The 21,116-nt window shown below is 36.5% G+C and overlaps 1 protein-coding gene across 1 annotated transcript; it reads left to right on the forward strand.

Annotated features, from left to right (window-relative positions):
• The first annotated feature begins 18,181 nt into the window (after window positions 1-18,181).
• LOC149267590 (uncharacterized) lies at window positions 18,182-19,812 on the forward strand. The gene is made up of 3 exons (XM_089412723.1): window positions 18,182-18,480; window positions 19,164-19,275; window positions 19,360-19,812. The coding sequence occupies exons 1-3, from the start codon at window positions 18,182-18,184 to the stop codon at window positions 19,810-19,812; spliced, it is 864 nt and encodes a 287-aa protein (XP_089268849.1).
• Window positions 19,813-21,116: the final 1,304 nt, after the last annotated feature.

Consider the following 21,116-nt stretch of genomic DNA (forward strand, 5'->3'; position numbering starts at 1 on the left):
ATTTGATCAGTAGCCTGACTGTTCGGAGGATTCACATTACCATAATCCTTGTTTCGAGTAGCCAACATAACATTAGATTTATGCTTCGCGGAGGAAAGAATTAAAACCATGTTAGAGGAAGTTGGGTCTTGAGAGACCATATGGGTATCCTCATTGGGAAACAAGTTAGTCAACATAGCAGGAGAAGTGTATGATTTCAGAAACTAATTTACTTCTGTGTGGTGAGGACAATCACGAGTAAAGTGCTCTTCATTGCAAATCAAACATGGGTGGGGAGGCTTTCATTTCTCATCATAGGACTGATTTGTTTGTTTATCCTATGAAGAAGAATATTTCTTCTTTTTTCCTTTTCCTATCTTCTTTTTTCCTAGTTGCTATTGATATTTTCCTTTATCAGATGAAATGACATTTATCTCAGAAGAAGAAGCCGCAAGAGAGTTGGATGAAGAGTTTTGGGCAGAAATAGTGAGAGAAATGCCAGATGGTTATATCACTGTCTGCAAGCTGACAAAATGATTTCATCATAGCATGATATTCTTTACCAAGAGTGGGAGGAATAATGTTGGAAGGTCTCAGAGCATATGGTATCATTTCAAAGAGCATGTCAGATTGGGTATAGATGAGGTCCAAATACCAAGCACGAACAATTACTTGCTCTTTAGTGATGACTTCGCCTTTGGATACATCATCTGTGATAGATGTCAACATGGATTTAATGAACAATTTTGCTAACAATTGATTCGGAACATAGGTCTTAACCAATCGGTGACAACGCCACAACTCATGAATGTAATCTAAAATGCGATTTGCTTTAGATTGTTTGAGGTTGGTTAGAAGTTCCAATCCAATTTCATACTGTATGGGTAACTGGAAATGTGTAAGGAAGGTGGTAGCCAAGGAACTGAGATCATGAAACGAAGATCTAGGTAACTCAATGTACCATTTAATTGTGGTACCTATAAGAGTATGTTGGAAAAGGCGTAATCGTATGGAATCATCATTAAGGGAGTTCAAAGAACACCATAGATGATATGTCATGACATGGGTTGACAGGTCTTATCTAGGATTCCCATTGAACTTTCAGATATCGTAAGGCACTTTGGTGGGAATTATTGGCCACCAAGGTGAATGAGCGATGGGATCATTGGTAAGATGAGTAAAATCTATAAATTCAAGAGTCATCACAAAAGGTAACTATCGGTTAAAATCCGGTGGAGGATAGCTTGGATAAAAAGAAATAGCCTGAGAAACAGGTTCTTGCGTTCCTAGATAAGGAGGGTTTTGATAAAAAGGAACCTGGGCACCAAAATAAGGAGGATTTTGGTAACCAACATATGCATAACCTTGTTGACCAGCTCCAGGATAACCCTGTAAAGGCTGGAATGGTTGGGTTTGGATATGTTGGCCTTGAAAAGGCACTTGAGGAACACCCTGATAAGGTCTATACTATTTCCCTGCGGGATTTTGCATCATCTCGACATAAGGTGGGTTTGTTTGGGGTTGTGCCATACTATACACATTATGTCCCATTGAAATTTTAGGAGTACCTTGCCCAAGCGGTTGAGACTGTAAGGTGCCTTGTAAAGGCTGGGTAAGTGGAACCTGAAGGGTACAATATATCGAAGAAATAGTTTGAGATGCAAAAACAACCTGTAAAGTTTGACTTAAATGTATTTGAAATTGTTGAGGTACGGATGGATGGGTAGGAATTTGAGAGGAAGACGACATAGGTTGAGGATTTAACAATCGGTCCCAAAATGAACTAGGTCAAACGAGAAAAGTAGGTTTCCAAACATTGGCAACCATCCTAGGATAAGGAGGATTATAATAAGACTGATTACCAATTTGAGGTATACCAAAAACAGGTTGCCCCCCTGCCATAGGAGGAGGGGATGATGGAGGCAACTGCAATCTACATGGATGGAGCCCAACATATGGAGAATTATGCTGTTGAACATAACCTTTACCACTAACATAAGGTCCAACTTGCTGTTCAATTGTAGGTGTAGGAAGAGGAGAATTAGTAGGCTATGCAACGTTGATAAGAGAAGTGGCAGATGGAATTATTGAAATGGATGACATGGGATTGGTCCAAGGACTGAAAGCTACACTAGTGAAGGTACTAGATAAAGACTGATAACTAGGTGGGACAGACGGGCCACCATATGTATGTGCCTCTGGTGATGTTGCAAACATATATGAGGAAGCAACATTTGATGTCTCAACCATAGTGGTGGACACGGGTTAGGAGGTCATATCAGATCGAGTCATGGTTAATAATCCCAACGAAGATTGCCATGAGAAATCTGCAGGTGCATCCAAAGAATTAGGTAAAGGAGTTTGTGCTGCAGTATGAAGAGGAGGAAGAGGACCGGTCTAATAAAAATGGAGTCCACTCCAATGAACAAGAGTAGAGGGATGAGGCTACTCTCACGGGATCTATTCAATACTCACAATTCTATATGGAAGAGGTTCACCATTGGGTCCAAGATACATAGTTGGAGGTTTTGTTTGAGACAAAGGAAGAGAAGGGAAATGACCTGAAGTAACAGGTGAAGATGGTTGAGGTTTCTTAGGTTCAATAACCTTAGGAAGTAAAGTATCTGACTCAGGAAATTCAGGTTTAATAACCTCAGTAATGAGGTTTCAAGGACTTCTATTTCGATTGTATCAGATTCACCAGTAAGAGTAGAGGTAATCTCAGGCTCAATGTTCAAAGTGAAAGATGATTCTGGTTGATCAGATTCAGGAGGAGGACTAGAAGTAGTTCCCAAATTTCCCAATTCGGTAGTTTGCATCTTCTTATGCTTCTAACGACGAACAAGAGTAGCCTCTGGTGGAAGTGGAGGATTATTTTTCATTCTACGCGAATGATGGAGTGGGGGATTTTGTTCTTCCACGTTGGATAATAATTTTAGAAATTAACACAAAAATAAATAAAAAAGAGGGTAATCTAGGCATAAAGGATTACCAAGCAACCATGAACTGAAATATACGCCTTGGCGAACCAAGGAATTAACGTACGTGCAGGAAATCTCCCTAAATTTTGTGTTTAGTGTATCATTGTACACAAGGCGACCGACTCAGTTACCTATGGCGAGGGTAGAAACCTATAGGGTACTTCCAAAATATACTCGACGGCACGTGGAAGTGCAATCTGTAGTAGTGATGTCTAATGTGTAACCGTTCGATGAGAGCGTTCCCATGTACTTTACGTGCGTGGAGAGTCGTCCAATATACCCAAATATATGTGGAGAAAAATCCTATACACTCACGTACGTGGAACAAGATTTCACTCCCGAGATACAACGCTGGAAAACAACTACAACTCCTACGTTTAACGACGCTAGAACATGTCTCTAGCCTATACCTCTAAATTTTTTCATTAATGTTACTGTTATGAAACCAACTCACAAAAATATAGAAAAGATAGATCAACGCCTTAGAATTCAACCTCTTTTAGGGGGGGACCTCCTTTACATTACATAAATGAACAATTCTTGGATGATACAAATGACAAGACCTCCTTTCTATATATAGGAGTCTAAGGGGTCATAATATAATCAGAGCTGACATAACAATAATAATGTAAGGGCACAATAATAACAATAATGGGATTTTATGGGGCACAATAATAACAATATAATAAAGGGGTTGTACTAATAACAATAAGGGGTTACACTAGTAGTATAGGGACCTAACATGCCCCTCTCTTTCAAAAAGTGGTGTCCTCAACGCTTGAGTATTTCTTGATGCTTCTGTATAAAATTCTCATGCTTCCATGTGGAATCTTCAGCGGGTAAGTTCTTCCACTTGATGAGATACTCTGAAATTGATTGATTTCGTAGCTGTCGACTTCTCAGTTCTGTGAATGCTTCAGGTTCCAATATGATTTTTCCTTCCTTGTTAATTTCTAGCAATACTGTTGGAACTGGGATCTTCGACAACTTTTGAATGAGTTCCCACCTTGCTTCACCATTCTTCAATTCATCCCTTGCTTTGTTTATCAAATTTGGCTGGATAATTATACCAACCTCTACCATTTATACAACCATATGTTCAATTTCACTCCTTTGGGCATATGGATACCTATAAGGCCTGATGTTTGGAGGAACACTTCTTGGAATCAAATGAATAGCATGATCATGATCACGAATATGTGGGAGACCTTTGGGAGTCTCAAATACCTTGGAATGATTGTCCAAGACTTTTTGGAGATATGGAGAAATAGATGATTTTGATGTGGGAACCATTAGCGAACATAATTGTGCAATTATGCCTCGTTGTTCTTTCTTTAGAAGCTTTGTCATTCTGTTAGAGCTGATTATCTTTCCTAGTTTCCCTGTGATAACCCTTAATTCAAATTCCTTTCCTTCCGAAGAAAATTTCATGAAAATTTCTTGAAAGGCTATTGTACCAAAGGATTGTAGCCATTAGACTCCTAGTACAACATCAGTACCACCCATTGGAATGGAAAGCATTGGGCTATTCAATACATATTTTGCCATGGATAGCTTGATATTATGGCACTTTCCAGAGAAATTTATGGTTCCTCCACTTACAACAGTCACTTGACACTCTGGTGCTGGATATAGGAAGCAATTCAATTCCTTGTCTATCTTACAATGAATAAAATTATGGGTACTACCCGAATCAATCAACACTATTACCTTTTTCTTCTTGATATGTCCTTCTATCTTTATAGTTTGAGGAGTGGTAATTCCGACTAATGCATTACAAGATATGGTCGGATTCACTTCTTCTTTCTCTGGGGTTGATTCCTAGTGAGTATCCTTTTTTTTGATGTCTCTTGATATTTTTCTTTATGATATTTCACTGCTTGAACCTTCTTCTTCTTGATATGTCCTTCTATATTGAGAGTTTAAAGAGTGGTAATTCCTACCATTGCAATACAAGATATGCTCAGATTCATTTGTTCTTTCTCTAGGGTTGGTTCCCGGTGTATATCCTCTTCTTTTGACGTTTCTTGATCCTTTTTGTCATTAGGAGGCCTTTCTCATAGCAGCTTTGTCCCACCTTCCTTCAAACCTTCCATGTATTTCTTCAAATCTTCCATGCCTTTCTTCCAATATGCTTCAATACCATTGATATCGGCTTCCATGGCATAGATAAAACTATTTATCTTTTGCTTCTCTAGAATATCATTTACCCTTATATTCAATTTTTGAAAGTCTGCAATGTGCTCTGCCATTGAACCCTTTTGTTTGATATTTATCAATTAGGTAAAGAAGGTGTTGCTCTTGGTATCCTCATAATGTGCTATCATTTCCTTCGTGAAAATTGACCACGTGACAAGTGGTTTACAAGAACAAAGCCCTTTATACCATAAAAATTGATTCAATTCTAAATAATTAGATGCAATACGTACCTTTTTTAACAGTGGTACACCATGTAGATCAAAATATATCTCCATCTGTAGTATCCAATTTACTGGATCCTTGCCATCAAACTTCCTCATATCACTTTTTCTTGATTTTAGGAGCTTGATCTTGAAACGACTGTAACTATATAATTTCGGATCTTTAAGTTTTGAAATTTTGGCTTGTAATAACCCTTTGAGTTCTCTTTCTAACTCCACAAGTCTGATCGCAATTGGATTCCCGAAGAAAGATTTATTCCAAATATCCTGCGATGACCTAATTATAGACTAGTTCAGTAGAGTGAACTTGTACGACATGCCACGTGATACTCTTTCAACCTTATGTTCTGAAAATTATACCCAAACACAATAAAGTCTATCTTCTTTCTTTATATTCTTACGAAATTTCAATATGATGCTCAGAGAGAACGTTATTATGATTTTCCCAAGGTCACCTGTTTAGGATGTAATTCGGGAGTCTGAAAAAACCCTAACTTCCTCAGATCATATATCCCAAATTATAGCGATCCAAGATCTGAAATTTGGACCCGAGTTTAGAACGATTTTTTCTTAAATGGGTTTTTTCTTTTAGCTTCTGAAACTTCGTAGCAAAAACGTTATAGCAAAAATTCCACGATGACTTGTTTTAGATGAAATTCTGGAGCTTGCAAAAACACTACATTCCTCAGATCATATCTCCGAAACTGTAGCGAAGAAAGATCTGAATTTCGGACCCAAGGTTTAGTGTGATTTATTCTCAAATGTGTTTGTTTTTGTGCTTCTGAAACATCACAGAAAAACGTGATAGTGAAATTTCCACTATGACCTGTTTGGAGTAGCGAAACCCTAGAATCAAAAGCTCTAATACCAAATGTTATGAAACCAACTCACAAAAAGATAGAAAATATAGATCAACGCCTTAGAATTCAACGTATTCGAGGGGGCAACCTCTTTTACATTACACCAATGAACAATTCTTGAATGATACAAATGACAAGACCTCCTTTATATATATAGGAGTCTAAGGGGTCATAATATAATTAGAGCCAACATAACAATAATAATGTAAGGGCACAATAATAACAATGGTGGGCTTCTATGGGGCAAAAAATAACAATATGGGGACTACATGGGCACAACAATATAATAAGGGGGTTGTACTAATAACACTAAGGGGTTACACTAGTAGTATAGGGACCTAATAGTTACAAATGCTCCTTAGGTTGATTCAATAAATTTTACAGTTTATCTTCAATTAAGTTTTAGTTTTGGGGCTCACCGCGAATGTCACCTGAATATCATAAAAATAAAACTAACATGAGGAAATGGAATCTTTCTCATTCAATGAAAATATATCTAAGGGAAGAGACAAAGAGTATGCTGCAAACAATATGCAACAAACAATGTGCAAAATGCGATTCTCTTTTCAATGCAGTTTTTCAAATTTCGATGCACACACAAAACCCTAAATTCCAATGCAAAGATTTTTCTTTTCAAGTCACTTATTTTTGAAAATGAAGAAAACTAAGATGCAAAGTCTAATCACTGATTCAAACAAGCTTTTCAGAATGATGACTAGAACACTAATTCATCTAAGCACTCAATGATCAAACAAAATCAATTTGCAAACAACCTAATGATAAGAAAAAAGGAAAATCTTTAAAAAAATCCTTACCAAAGGTATTAAAACGAAAGTAAACCAAATGGAGGCTTTAGAGGGACCACAAGACACTTAGAGACTCAAGGAAGAGCAGCTAGAACAAGGCTGATCAAAGAGAAAATCAAGGAAAAAAAACTTGTGCATGAACAGGGGTGAACACAGGTGCAAAGGAGGCACAAGTGCTATGTAATGTAGGCACAGGAAAGGCTCAACTGGGGTGCAACACTCTGTCAGAATACCAGAGGGTGCGTTGGTATAGGGATGCAAAGTTATGACACAAGGATTGCAATTGAGACTCAATGAAAGGTCTTCCTAGGTCTGTTCTTGAATGAATAAGATAGTAAAGGTCTGGAGAAGAGGTAGGAAAAACAAAACGGACAAAGAAACCACCAAGGGAATACACTGTTCCCTAGTATGGTCGTAAATTTATTATGCGAAATATACAACTGCGAACATAAGTATCTTCCCTAGGCCTGGTGGACTGACCTAGAACAAAAAAAGTAGACAAATAGACTAATGTTTTGCTTATAGTAAATAGATAATGGGATGAAGCCTACCTGGGATCTGTCGCATGCTTCGCTCCTTCTTTGGTTGGAATGCTCCAATCCTAGCTCCAATTGCTATTATTAGAACCTGCACAGTCATATAACACAAGCCAACAATCGACAGAATCCATGTAGCATAATATAATCACTTTATTCAATAGATCAACATGGTATTGAAATATATGAAACCATAACATCATATATAGGAAAATAATGAAATCTTTGCATTAATAAAAATGAAATGATTTACAACCAAAAGTTGGCGTTGATCTTGTAAAAGAGCTCCTTCAAGTTGAAGTTTCCTTTCCTTGTCACAAAGTGCACCTCTAATCACCCTAATGCATGGAAATATATCTCTTAGATCAGAAGCACAAGGGTAGAATCACTCTCCAAAATCCAACCCCTTATCTATGGATGACAATAAATATATAGGTGAAGGAGGAAGTTCATGAATTCTTATCCTTTTCCCAATCTGGGCTTAAGATCCACTCTTGATAGGAGGATGAGCTCAAGGGATAAGGGATGAAAAATACAAGGTAGCATAGGATAGGATTTGAGACTTTTATCTTAGGTAAATGGTTACAACAGATCCTGGAAGCTTCCTGAAGAAGAGGCTTCGAGATTCTCTCTCTTTTTGACCAATTTCTAGAATCAACACACCCATAACTCTGAGAAACCTGCTGGTGATCAGCGCAGGTGCAGAGTGGAGCAACCTAGTATTCAACGTTGTCCAGTAGGAGGCCAAGGAGTGTTGGCCCTTAAAATGGCTGAAACAAGGTGCTTTCAGGTAGAAAATTAGGGATTAGAATGAGTGATGCTTAGGGCTTTGTGCAATGATGATGAAAAGGAGGTCAAAGGATGTTGATTGATCCAGTTGAAGGCCCATTGACCATATGTGACAAAATGGCCTTTTACAAATAGGATTCAAGATAATGATGTTAAACATGGGGGATGATTCACCATTTTTTGATTAAAAAAGTAAAAAGATTAAAAAATACTAAAAAAATAAAAAACTACTTTTTCAACTCGTATTTTCAACTTATTTCCCTGTGATTTTACTCAAATTTCAAGAGGGAAAACTCATTGGATGCGGAATTTAATTCCTCATCCAAGGAATATCCATGTTTCATACTTTTGATGGACTTTGGTATAGGAAAAATGAGAAATACATGAAAAAATGTGATTGAATACATTAAAAAATGTGATTGTAATCACACTTTTTCATGTACCAAGGTCCATTGAAAGTATGCAACATGGGTACTCCTTGGATGAGGAATTAAATTATGCATCCAATGAGTGCTCCTGCTCGAAATTTGAATAAAATAGTAGGGAGATAAGTTGAATTTTTTTTTTCTTTTTTCCCTCTAAACTTTGATGATGTAATATAATCTTATTTTATTATCTCTACTACTATTTTATAAATTTCCTTAGGAGGCCCATTTTAGACCTCAAAATTTCTCTAATGAAGGTTTTCAATAATTCTCCAAGAAGGTCTTCAACAAAGCTTTAGGGACTGCTTCAACAAGGTTACAAAACTTCAACCCCTGCTTCAAAGATCATCAATATCCTTTCCAACTTCGCTCCAAGATGAAGGTCAACACCTGCAAGACTTTATGGCTCATAGAAGGTATCTCCAAGACTCTTCATGTTTTATCCATATTTACTACAATAAGGTCTTCAAAATACTTCAAGGTTTGGTATAGCAAGAACATTTTATACCATTGTTCTGTACTTTTTACAGGTCCAAAATTTTAGTGCCACAGGTCCAAATTTTTAAGCATGAGGTCCGAATTACAGAGTCATTCCACAAAGTCGAGTTCACAGAGAATTTCAAGGTATATTTCTAATGAATCCCAAAATCCCACAAAGAAATAACAAGAGGAAAAGTTCCCATGAAAAAATCTTGTTTGGATCTTACTTCTTCAAATCCGAGTTTATATTCCTACCTCTTCTTGATTGAATTGGATATAAAAATGAATGAGGCATAGGTTGTATGTATACTTGTTCAAGTCTCTAAACTGTCATATCTCTTAGGAGGGCCGAAATGACCATTTAGGAGTCGACCTTCATGGCTCGGAAACTAAGTATGCCTCCAATTGTATTGACTTATATTTATGTTTGGAAAAATAATATTTATGTATTCTAATAAGCTGGCCAAGAATAACTCGTTATATCTACTTATTGTTGGAATAATATATCAACGATTAATGTAATATTCCACCAGAGTATTCGAGTTAACCATTGGAGCAATGTAAATATCCTCTATTTCACATTAAGTGTTCCTTTTGGGGTAATTTGTATATTTCATCATTTGCAAGAGTTTTGTAAGCTCTGTATATAGTTTCTTCCTTTTGTTTCATGTAAGGTTTCTACAATAAGTATATTTTTGCAGTTTTCCAAATGTATAAGCTTGTGCATTGCAAATGATGGAAAACATAACAAGTTAAGCTAATTAGCCAAGGTTTTGAGAAATAGAAAGTAATTTAGGTGGTGTTCTCTGCAAAGTTTGTGCTCCATCTAATATCTCTTCCACAACAAACAGTCTTATGCTCTTACTATTTGTTGTAATCATGCGATGTTTTGTCTCATAATTTTTGAAACATTAGATTTCTTTCTTAACCCATATGCTTGAAGTTGTTATTAACATTTTCATATTCATCACTTCTTGTGATAGGGGAAATGGTAATAAGTTTCTTTTAGTGTTGTTCCTTGAATTGTCCTTGATTAACAATTATGATTAGTTCCTTGCACTTTTCTTGATCTTACCATAGATCCCTTTGACATTGTCACCATGACCACCTTATGATCATGCCACTAATTGTTAGGGCTTGATGCATAGGTACTTTTATAAGCACCTGGGCTTCATCGCTATAAACATACACTTTTTCATCTAGGGCATATTAATGCATGCTTCGACAATGCTAAGGCTTGACATCAATGAAAAATTTATCCAACAAACAAGGCATATGCGGGATCTCCATTTCTTGGAGGATGCAGTTACAACATTCAGATGTTCAAAGTGTAGAGTAATGGGGATGGTTCATACTTTATTTAGAAAAATAGGCACAATAGAGGATGTGAGATGAAATTCATATTAATAAAAAATTCGTGGGATATCTATATTTTTTCCTAGAGGACGTCTTGTAGAAGTATCTTCCCTCTTTGTCCTAACTATAAAACTTATTAACCCCTATATAATAGGTTAACCCAAAATCCCTTATTAATCCCTATATATTCATTTATATTGTTATATTGTTATGTAGGCTAGAACCTCTCATGGTTCCATTTTATTATAATTGTATCCCTTGTCTCCTATATATATACTACGGAGACCTAGTCTTAGGATCATTAAATATTAATACTGTTTAATGCATTTATTATATAATGAGTTTTTCGCCTCGAAGTGGATTGTAATTTTTTTTTTCTTATCATTTTTAAGGCACATAAATTATAACATTTGGTTCCAAAGCTCTTGATCGTAGGGTTTTGCTGCTTCAAACAAGTCATTGTGGCATTTTCGATATAATTTTTTCTTTCTATGTGGTTTCATATGGTGAAACCCTGAGATGATTTAGAAGACATCCAAAGAAATATCTAGTAAAATTTCAAATCTTATTCAGCTATATTTTCATATATATGGTCCAAGGAAGTTAGGGTTTTTCAAGGCTCGTAAATTTTGTCTCAAATAGGTCAGTTCATAGTTTTTGCTATAACTTTTTTCTATGAGGCCTCAGAGCATGAAACTTCAACCACATTGAGGTAAAATCATGATGAATATTTGGTCCATGTTATAGATCTTGTTTCAATATATTTTATGATATATGATTTAAGGAACGTAGGGTTTCTGTATGCTCCAAAATTCAATTTCAAATAGGTCAATTTGGAAATTGGACTATAATTTTTTTTGTAAGGTTTCATAAAGTGAAACTTGGACCATATTAAGAAGAAATATCTAGAATATCTAGTAACATTTTTAGAATTTAGTTTGCTATATTTTAGGATTTATACCCTATGGAAGTTAGGGTTTGTGAACAATCAGGAAATAAATTTTAAACAAATCAACTTGATATTTTTGCTATATCTTCTTGGATGGATTGTGAAACCTTTAGGAATTTTAGGACACAAATAGAAGTAAATCGGGTACAAGTTCCAAAATTATATTTTAAGAATTGGACACATGTCACATTATACAAGTCTCTCGTGGGAAGAGTCCAAAAAATCAACAAGTTTTGGGAAAGTTACTATAACTTTAACTTGGCACATCAGATTTAGTTCACACATGTGGAATTGTAAAAAATACATGTCACAATATTGTGGAACAAATTTTAGATCCAGAAGGATGCAAATCTCAGAGATATATCAATAAAGCTTTAACCAATCTGCTATTCTCCAAATTAAGGTAGGTAACTAATTAGTGACCTAACTATTCATTAGAAGAGCTCATTTTTTTTTTGAAACAAAGAGGAAGGTTGTTATTATTTTCTAACATACCTCCAAAGAAATATACTACACCAATTAAATCTACCGAAGGTCCATCTTTGACCCATGAAGAAAGTGATGAAGTAGAATTTTGGTTATCTCAATTAGGAAAGAAAGAAAGTTAATGAAATGGGTGGTAGTATGTTGAAAAAGGTGTTTCAAGTTGTCAAGAAATTTTTAAAAGAGAAATGCAAAAGAAGATGAATGAAAATAAGGAAAAAATAGAAAAGAAGATAGAAGGAATATAGATGAAGATGAATGAAAATGAGGAAGAAATACAAAAATCCGTGAATACTATCTCGGAAAGGCTCCCTAAAAGGGATGTAGAGATTCAAGGAAATCATGAAAATAAGGAGAAGCATGTTGTTGAGAATCAATCTCATATGGGGAGTATGCTATAACAATTGGAGAGCACAAATGTTGAATCACATAAACATACTCATGAATTTTCAATCGAAGATCCACATCATCAAGCTTCAATTCAACATCAAGGAATTATTGCATTCCAAAGATTGATATGAGGAATTTTGATGGTAATGATATTGTAACATTGATATTTCAGATGGAGCAATATTGATCTACACCAAATGGCATCCTTACAAAGGGAAAATATTGCATCCATGTTTTTAAGACATGACCAATATGAATGGTATCAATGGCTTTGTGAAAGGAAAAAGGATTTTGTTATATCTTGGTCCATTTTTACAGAGGAATTGATAACACATTATGTAGATATTAAGCACAACACATTCTTTAGTCAAGTGGTAAATCTTCGATAAACAGGTCCTATTATAGAGCACATTTAAGAATTCCAAAAGTTGAGTCTCAAAGTGAAGAATATTTCATAGGATAACTTGTTAGACCTATTTATGGGTACTTTAAATGAAAACATCCAACATGAGGTGCATCTTTGTGAACATAAATCTCTAGATCATTCTTTCAATCTGGCGTTGAGAGTAAAAATGTAGCCACTAGAAAAATTTTCACTAATAACCATAGAGAAAATTAGGCTCTCTTTCTGTTGAGGCCTTGAAGATTGTTGCTTCAACACAGGGGGAAAACGACCCAGTCGGACCTTAAGACAACTCCTTTTCCGTTTAAGTAGTGGCTCCGACTGGATTGTATGGGACCAGTTTCCCAATGAAAGGTGATTGAATGAGTGTGTAATGCTTATAGTGAAGTGAAATAGATGGATTTGCAGTAATGAATTAAATGGAAAAATATATGCATTAATCTACTCTATAACTCGGGATTGTTTAACTTTTATCTAGATATGATCTATAATGATTTTCCTTAGTAAATGAAAATATAGATTACTCAAACACCAATGGAAATGAAACTATTTCAAGATGATTAGTTTCATTAAATAGTTAATCAAAATAATGTGTAAACTCATATCTCATTAGAATATCATATAAAATTTCTTAACATGTATAAAAATATCAATGGCAACATGATCAGTAGTGAATACATGTAACATTGTTCTTTAAATATCAAGTAATAAGAAATCTGAAAAGATAAATTTACTATTTACTTATGAAAAAAACAAAGGTACAATGATAGAAATACCAGATGCACTTCGCTCAGCTCATAAAAGAAATAGCAGTAGTTTAGTCCTTCTCACAAAGATGATTCCGGGAGTACAGTAGTGCAACTTCTCAAAATTATTTATGAAAATTCGAAAAACAATGTTCCAGTCGTTCTATTGAGAAAAGTATGAAAGTACAATAGTGCGAGCTTTAGTAAGCCTTTCTTCATAAAATTTAGGACCTTTATTTCATAAAACAAGTAAGCTTAAATAGCAAAAAAAACTGAATGTATTGTGTAGAGTGTTGAGGGCATTTAAACAGATCCCTTCAATACACTTAAAGAAAAACAATTTTTGGTAACAATGTTCTGAATGTGATTTGTTGTCTTCATCGACTTTGTTTGTTCCATCAAATTCTCTGGATGTTTGTCTATCTATTTGAACTGAATTGCCGCTTATTAGCACAATTGTCCTCCTATGTCATGAACCTGAACAAGAAAAATAGGATTTGATAAGCTGGAAATAAATGAAACTGATAAGCAAGCAAGTTTTATTTGAAACAAAATCACTTTTGCAGGAAATCAGGAAAACGTAGAGTCGTCATAAATTCCGAACACAACCATCATGGAGAGTCATGCATAGTGAGGTATGTGGTAAGAAAATTTGGAATTTTACAGTTTTATCACAAAATCACAATCGATTTTAGACTGCGGGTTAAATTATCGTCATATTTCAAGCAAGGAGAATCCCAATTGAAATAGATGAAAATTCGAATAAGACCAAATCAAAATTGGAATGGGTAGGGGAGGAATGGATAAAGGTATGTGACTTTTATGATTGCGCGGACGTGGGAATTTATGAATTGGAGTGAATAATTCCATCGGGTCCGGGGCTTTATCACAATTGCAATCAGCATGAGGCAGGACCCTTTGGTAACTGCGATAGCTCCAGATGTGGGGTTTTATGGTATGGATCATATAATCCTGTCGGGTCTAGGCCTAGTTACATATCGCAATCGGGATATGACTAGAGGCAGTGATATGGTGATCCTTTGTTATTGGCGATAGCCGTGGACATGAGGATTAAATTAATTCTAGTGTATAATTCTATCGGATCTGCGGCTTAATCGCATATCACAATACACACTGATACATGAGCATCCAACTGAAAGATGACACCTGGAATTGACTTCTTTTGCTGAACAAAAGAAGAAATTTTTGAACTTTATTTCATTTTGTTTTAAGTTAAATTTGGGCTGACACAACCATTGTAATTTGAAATTAAAAGAACAGTTAGATTAGGATTAGTTAAGTATTAGAAATTTGTTTCAAGAAACTATTCAATAACTAAAAGACAGTTTATCAACCATGTGGAAATCTTGGAAAGGCATAAAATCCAAACCAGACCCACATTGTGAGGGTCTGCCATTGTACGAAAGAAGAATAACCAGAAATAATTGATTTGATAAACTGTGTGTGTGGAGTATTTTATTATCATAAATTTCCTGTAATCATATGTGATATTCTCATCTTAAAACTAGATAGAATGTTAACTACAGTCTGAGCTCTGGTTAATTAACAAACCAAAAGCACAGAAATCAGGACAATTAATCAAAACGCATCCGAATTGACAAGGAGGAACACCAAGTCATATTTTATTAGAATTGAACCAGGAAGGAAAAGAACAACTTGCTTCAAAACAAGGCTACAATAGAAACAACTGAAAGAGAATACCATTACAAAGGAGAAATCAGAGGTACATTTTTTTTTACAAATTCTTTGGAAAACATAATTTAAGTCTATTTAGTTTCAGAGAATACAAAATATACATTGAATAAGTTCCAAATAGTTTGGAACAACAAACATAGAAAGGGTTATAAAACAAATATATGCATATTTTCAAACGGCCAGGGTTCCACCCTGCTCTTAAGTCACAACGCTGAACAAATACAAACCACCCAAGAATTAAGTATGGTGAAACCCTCTTGGGGTTTTAAACTTTAACTAAATTGAGACTACCAACTACAAAGGGAAAGACCCTATTCTTTTCATATAGAGGAGTCTTGAGTTTAGAAGACGGCCAAGAGCCACCCAGGTTCCAAACCTGCAACCACAATAAAGCACCCAAGTTAGAAAACCATGACAGAGTGCGGCTGATGAACATAACTGAAAAGGGAGTAAGCGAAGGGTTGCATTGACATTTACCTGGAGGAACAAGCCATCAAGCCAGAAGGCGGGAAGAAAGAGTAGGCGCGAACAAGAATCCATCACAGTGAGGTTACCAAAGGGTTCAACCTGCTCAAAGAGGAGCCAAAAGATGAGTAAAACGAATACAAGACCTGAAAGAAAGAATTAGAACAAGAACATACCTGTGCGTGAAGAATCCATGTAGCCCAGGAGCAAAGCCGAAGACTGTTGACAAGCAAAAAACATTATAACAATTACTTACAGGATTGAGAAAAAATCTGAGCAAAGGTCGAAGGATAAATATACAAAAGAACAATTTACCAAACAAGTGCATCTCGTGAAGAGAGAGACCTCGTAATAGAAGGAGACGAAACCATTTCACACAGACAGAGGACCTTCACAAGTCACCGGTGGTCACAGGGTCAAAACCCTTACCCTCTCTTCCTCTTAGGCCTTCGACAGTAAGCCAGAGTGACAAATCACCTAATGAAAAAAAATACAAGTGACTTTTAATCAGAGTGACAAGCCCTTGGACTCAGCCCAAGAACACATGCGAGAGACCGCCTAGGGAGGAGTGTAGGTAGGTCGAGTTAAATTCAAAATTAATTATAAGGTTATTGATATAATAAATCGATCGTATTACAATTATTAACATCAAATTCTGCGTCCTCAAGATCACCCCCACCAATTTTTGGTATCAGAGCAAGTTTCTCTTGTCAATGAAGATGGAGGTAGGAAGAAGAGGTTCAGGCAGATCCATTAGAAGGATGAAGGGCTACGAGAAGAGATCAGAACTTTATCTACACGTTTGGCGGTAGTGGAAGCAGGAAGGTGCAGATATCCTGAAGGTGGAGATGACAGTGAGGAAGAAAATGCAGCGATGACAGATGGGTCAGATGAAGAGGGACCAAAGATCAAACTGTTGAAATCAGTTTTGATGGCTAGCAGCAAGCCAAGACTAGAGCTTTCTAACTATGATGGAAGCTTGTCCACAGAGGCATTGTTGGACTGGATAAGTGAGTTAGATAAATATTTTGAATATGAAGAATTAGTGAAGATAGGAAGATCAGGTTTGCTGTTACCAAGTTGAAAAGACACGCAACATTGTGGTGGGACAGTGTGCAGGCACAAAGGAGAAGATTGAACAAACCATTGATAAAAAAATGGGACAAAATGATTGTGAAGATGAAAAGAAAATTTGTGCCTAAATATTACCAAATTTCCCTTTACAAACAAGTGCAGAACCTGAGACAAAGAATGATGATTGTAAAGGAATATACTGAAGATTTTTATAAAGTAAACCTGAGAGTTGGGTATGTTGAAGATACCCCCGAGAAGACAACGAGATTTGTAAATGGTCTACGGATGGAGATCCTAGACGAGATTAGTATTCTTTCCCCTAAGACTATAGAGGAGGTGTATCAGAGTGCTTTGAAAGTAGAAGAGAAGATTACCAGGAAAAAAAATGAAAAGAGAGGACGTGGGTCTGGGAGAGGAAGAGGACAGTCCTTTGGTAGAGGTAGTACTTCCAATAGAAATGAAGAGGGCAATAGTTCAAAGACTTCGAGATAGAGTGATAGGGAAGGTAACACTAGAGGAGGAAGGCCATACCAATGTGGAAGAGGTAATGGCAGAGGCAGAGGAAATGCCTATCAGTGTTACAAGTGTCACAAATGGGGACATAGGTCTTTTGAATGTCCTGAAAATGAGCAAGCTGGACAGAGGGGAGCTTATGTTGCTCAACCTGATGTAGCAGAGGCACCGCCACAGGAGGTGGAAAATATGCCTGAAACAAGAGAAGCCTTGGTGTTGAACAAGGTTTTACTAAAGCCAGCTAAGGAAGTAGCTGATCTGACATAGAGGAAAGCATTGTTCCAAACTGTGTGCAAGTTGCATGGAAAATGCTGCAAATTAATCATAGACAGTGGAAGTATTGATAACCTGGTAGCCACTGAAATGGTGGAAAAATTGGGTTTGAAGAAGTTAAAGCACCCAACTCCATATAAGGTGTCTTGGTTGTAGAAAGGACACCAACTGCTGGTTGATGAGCAGTGTGAGGTGGAGTTTCATATTGGCAAGTACAAGGACAAGGTGACTTGCGATATTATGCCTATGGATGTGTGCCATATTCTACTGGGTAGACCATGGCAATATGATAGGAAGGTCATCCATGATGGGGAAAAGAATTGTTACATATTTGTTAAGGATGGGATAAAGCATACACTAGTTCCCATGAAAGAAGAAGATACTGCAGAGACTAGTGGAACAAAAGCATCACTGATGGGCAGAAAGGAGTTTCTGCAATAGATTGAAGATAATGAGGTAAACTATGAAGTTGTGCAAAGACCAAGAACAGTATTGATACATACTGAAATTACTGACTTTCCTGTGGAGATACAAGACATGTTGCAAGAGTTTAGTGATATTGTGGTAGATGATCTACTAGACAAATTTCCACCAAAGTGGAGCATTAGTCACCATATTGATTTCATTCCAGGAGCTAGTTTGCCAAACAAGGCTGCTTACCAGATGAGTCTGAAAGACAATGAGGAGATCAAGAAGCAGGTACAGGAGTTGTTTGATAAAGGGTTGATTCGGGAGAGTCTGAGCCCTTGTGCTGTTCCGACTGTTTTAGCTCCCAAGAAAGGAGGTGAATGGCAGATGTGCACTGATTCCTGGGCAATAAACAAGATTACTATCAGGTACAGGTTTCCTTTACCTCGGATGGATGATATGATGGATTGTCTGAGTGAAGCAACATACTTTTCAAAGATAGATTTGAAAAGCGGCTATCACCAGATCAAGATTCGAGAAGGTGACGAGTGGAAGACAACTTTCAAGACCAATGAAGGCTTATATGAATGGTTGGTCATGCCATTTGGACTGAGAAATGCTCCCAGTACATTCATGTGTTTGATGAATGAGATGTTGAAAGAATTCATTGACAAGTTTGTGATCGTATATCTAGACGATATACTCATATTCAACAAGATGAAGGAAGAACATTTTCGACATGTTAGGAATGTACTAGAAAAATTGCAGCAAAATCAATTGCTGATAAATTTTAAAAAATGTTATTTTTTCAAGAAAGAGTTGATTTATTTGGGGTTTATGATTTTTGAGGATGATTTAAAGATGGATCTAGAGAAGGTTGAAACCATAGTTAGTTGGCCATTTCCCAAGAGTTTGTTTGAAGTGAGAAGTTTCCATGTATTGGCGAGTTTCTATTGAAAGTTTATTAAAAATTTAAGAAGGCAAATCAGCCTTTTTGTTGGACATAGTCAGCTAAGAGGAGTTTTCAAATGCTAAAAAATAAAATCACTAAAAAACCAATTTTAAGATTACCAAACTTTAACAAAATTTTTCAATTTTGTTGTGATGCCAGTGGGACAGCCATTGGTGCAGTACTCTTCCAAGAAGATAAGCTAGTAGCCTATTTTAGCGAGAATTTAAATGGAAGTAGACAGAAGAAAAAGTCTTATGACAATGAATTTTATGTAGTCATCCAAACACTAAAGCATTGGAGACATTATTTACTGGCTAATGAATTTGTCTTGTTTTCAAACAATTTTGTGTTACAGTACATCATGCAACAACAAAAGTTGAATCATAAACATGCAAAGTGGGTGGAGTACTTGCAGAGTTTTACATTCATTTTGAAACATATCAACGATCAAGCTAACAAAGTGGAAGATGCATTAAGCATGAGAAGTTTGATCCTACAAGAAAGTGCAATACAAGTATTAGGATTTGAACATCTTAAGGACTTGTATGAAACAGATACAGATTTTAAAGAAGTTTATGAAGCTTGCAAAAATCCACTGTTGAGGGACAATAGTCCATGGTTGGACTATAAAATGCAGGAGGGATTGTTGTTTAAAGGAGGACAATTGTGTATTCCGGAATGTTCTATGAGGGAGAACTTAATCCAGGAAAAGCATGGTGGGGGTTTGGCAGGGCATTTTGGCATAGAAAAGACTTTGGATCAGTTGAGCCACTTTTACTATTGGCCGAGGATGCGAAGAGATGTGTAGAGATTCATGGTCAGATGCAAATTTTGTCAAAATGCAAATGGATTCAGCCAAAATGCAGGGTTGTATACACCCTTACCCATTTCGAATAGACCATGGGACTTAGTTAGCTTGGACTTTGTCTTAGGTTTGCCGAAGACACGATGGTGATTCGATTCCATCATGGTCGTGGTGGATCGTTTCACCAAGATGGCCCATTTCATTCCATGCAGGAAAACCAGTGATGCCACACATATACCACACTTGTTCTTCACAGAGATAGTCAGATTACATGGCTTGCCGAAGTCCATCATCTCGGACAGGGATGTAAATTTCACTGGCCATTTCTGGTGAACCTTGTGGAAGAAGTTAGACACCAAAATGAAATTCAGCTCAGCCTATCACTCGCAGACAGATGGGCAAACCGAAGTCTGGGAAATCTGTTGAGGAGTCTGGTTGGTGAAAACTCCAGACAATGGGATCGTGTGCTTGCGCAAGAAGAGTTTTCGTATAATGACTCGCCCAATAGAAGCATGGGAAGAAGCCCTTTCCAAATCCTATATGTAATGCAACCACGTGGAATATATGAGTTGCGGGATTTGGGTCAGTTGGAGCGCAGGAGTGCTGATGGCGAAGATTTCGTAAAGGAAATTAGCAATCTACATGAACAGGTAAAATTGAAGCTACAAGACAACAACCAAAAATACAAACAGAAAGAATATTTTAGAAGGTGGGAGGTACAATTCGAAGTAGGATACCTGGTATTATCACACTTATGCAAGGAGAGGTTTCCTAAAGGCGAATACAACAAATTGAAAATGAAAAATATTGGGCCTTGCAAAATCCTTCAGAAGTTTTTTGCGAACGCTTATGAGTTGCAATTACCTCCACGTATAGGAATCTCACCCATTTTTAATGTGGTAGATCTGTACCCTTACATTGCTATTGATGAGGAAGACAGTTCAAAGAGATGAACACGAGACACCCAAAATGAGGAAGAATCATGGATTAGACAAATGCCTCCAGCAAAGCCTTTGGAGATTGAACAGATTTTAGACACATAGGTGGTCAGGAAGACTCAAAAGAAGGAATATTTACAGTATCCGGTTAAATGGAAGGACCATCCTATTGAGGACTATTCTTGGTTGGATGCTACCCAAATTCAAAGCATCAGGTACTCTATTGAAGAGCTCATGGATAGGAGCCATGAGTTTAATTTACCCTGGGAGCCTGATGCAGGAGCATCCAACTGAAAGGCGACAACTGGAATTGACTTCTTCTGCTAAACAGAAGAAGAAATTTTTGAACTTTATTTCATTTTGTTTTAA

The sequence above is a fragment of the Pinus tabuliformis genome, chromosome 6, assembly GCF_031772625.1.
Source record: "Pinus tabuliformis cultivar Carrire ecotype Pingquan chromosome 6, CPIR1, whole genome shotgun sequence".
Classification (NCBI taxonomy): domain Eukaryota; kingdom Viridiplantae; phylum Streptophyta; class Pinopsida; order Pinales; family Pinaceae; genus Pinus; species Pinus tabuliformis.